At 31.4% G+C, this 1,301-nt stretch overlaps 1 protein-coding gene across 1 annotated transcript; it reads right to left on the reverse strand.

The window, feature by feature from the left end:
* Nucleotides 1-16: 16 nt before the first annotated feature.
* LOC109862013 (RNA-binding protein 27-like) lies at nt 17-959 on the reverse strand. Its single transcript, XM_020441896.1, has 5 exons — nt 853-959; nt 557-763; nt 425-469; nt 299-352; nt 17-217 (listed from the first exon to the last, which is right to left on the reverse strand). Exons 2-5 carry the CDS (start codon nt 759-761, stop codon nt 102-104), a joined length of 420 nt encoding a protein of 139 aa, XP_020297485.1. The 5' UTR covers nt 762-763; nt 853-959; the 3' UTR covers nt 17-101.
* Between the last annotated feature and the right edge of the window lie 342 nt (nt 960-1,301).

The following is a 1,301-nucleotide window of genomic DNA, read 5'->3' on the forward strand; positions in this document are numbered from 1 at the left end:
TATACTTACTATATATATAAATGTTTTTTTGCAGAACAAATAGACTAAATGAAGAGAAGAGTGACGAGTGGCAATAGCAAATAGCAAAAGATATACCTGAATTACAAGAAATTAAACACATTACAGCGACCGTAGCAACGAAAACCACGGCCGCGGCCGCGACCACGATTTTGAATCCATGTCAATCGTTTTTTTCCGCCTCTTGTTCCTCTTTTTCCTAAAAAAAAATATATATATGAAAAAGAAAGAGAGAGAGACAGAAAGAGAGAGATGTATAAGTATGTGTTGTGGTACTTACGCTTATTTTCTTGTAGGCCTTTATTATTATCTGGAGAATCTTCTTTCTTTTTCTCTGCAACAAAAATATATATAGATTATATAAAAAAAAGAACACATATATATGTAAATAATTGTTATTACATACGCTTTTCTGCAAACTTGTCAGTGCTATCTTCACTTAGTCTTTTTTCTGCAATAAATATATTATATATATACAAAATAAACAGAGAAAGAGAGAGATAAATATAAACAATGTATATGATTTGTTGGTACTTACGTTTTTGTGAAGAACTGGCTTGTGAGGTGGTTGGTTCTATTGTTTCTTTTCTCTCTTTTTCCAGTTGTGAATATTTCATTTGCAACGTTTTTAACTGTTCCATTAGTTTACGATTTTCAAGTTTAAGATTTTTGTCCAAATTCATTTCTTGTATCTGTTCCTCGAAGTCGGCCTCGAATTCCTCGATATCCATTTCCTTACTCATTTCTGAAAATCAAAAAGTTTACAATTTACAATAAATAATATTGTTAATAACAATTTAATGTAATAATATACTTATTTTTTTATATACTTACTTATTTGTAATTGTAGACCGTTGTGGTGATACTGTGACAGTTCCCGCGTGTTCGTTTGTTTCTTTGCATAGTAGCGCTCGTTGATTNGTTATTTAATATAAGATCAATCTGATTGGTTGGTTACCTAGGGGAAATCACTCTGTGTTGTAGGTAGTCTATAAGACATAAATAATGATGAACATGGCTGCGTTCCAAGTTACGCATATGCGCGCATTTATCTGTTCTGTGCTTCGGCCTTAACTCGGAATGCAGTCCATGTTCCACAATTGANTGTCNAATCTTNAAAAAGTGACTTTATATGTTATGTATATAGTAATANATGACATTTCTTTATTAAGTGGTATCGCATTGTTCTNGTANGTTTTTTTTATATTTTACNTTAAATAACTTTGTAGTGTGCATNAATAAACAAANTTATTATCTTTCCACAGGTAGTACACGCAGTGAGA

This window comes from Pseudomyrmex gracilis, unplaced genomic scaffold (genome assembly GCF_002006095.1).
Source record: "Pseudomyrmex gracilis isolate BER0280 unplaced genomic scaffold, ASM200609v1 scaffold_1263, whole genome shotgun sequence".
NCBI classification, from domain to species: domain Eukaryota; kingdom Metazoa; phylum Arthropoda; class Insecta; order Hymenoptera; family Formicidae; genus Pseudomyrmex; species Pseudomyrmex gracilis.

Excerpts from the sequence above, each read along its gene's own strand:
- LOC109862013 (XM_020441896.1), bottom strand. The coding sequence starts at position 761 with ATGAGTAAGGAAATGGATATCGAGGAATTCGAGGCCGACTTCGAGGAA. Across the intron at positions 470-556 it reads AGCCAGTTCTTCACAAAAAC|AAAAAAGACTAAGTGAAGAT; the intron begins GTAAGTACCAAC and ends TATTTATTGCAG. Across the intron at positions 218-298 it reads AGGCCTACAAGAAAATAAGC|GAAAAAGAGGAACAAGAGGC; the intron begins GTAAGTACCACA and ends ATTTTTTTTTAG.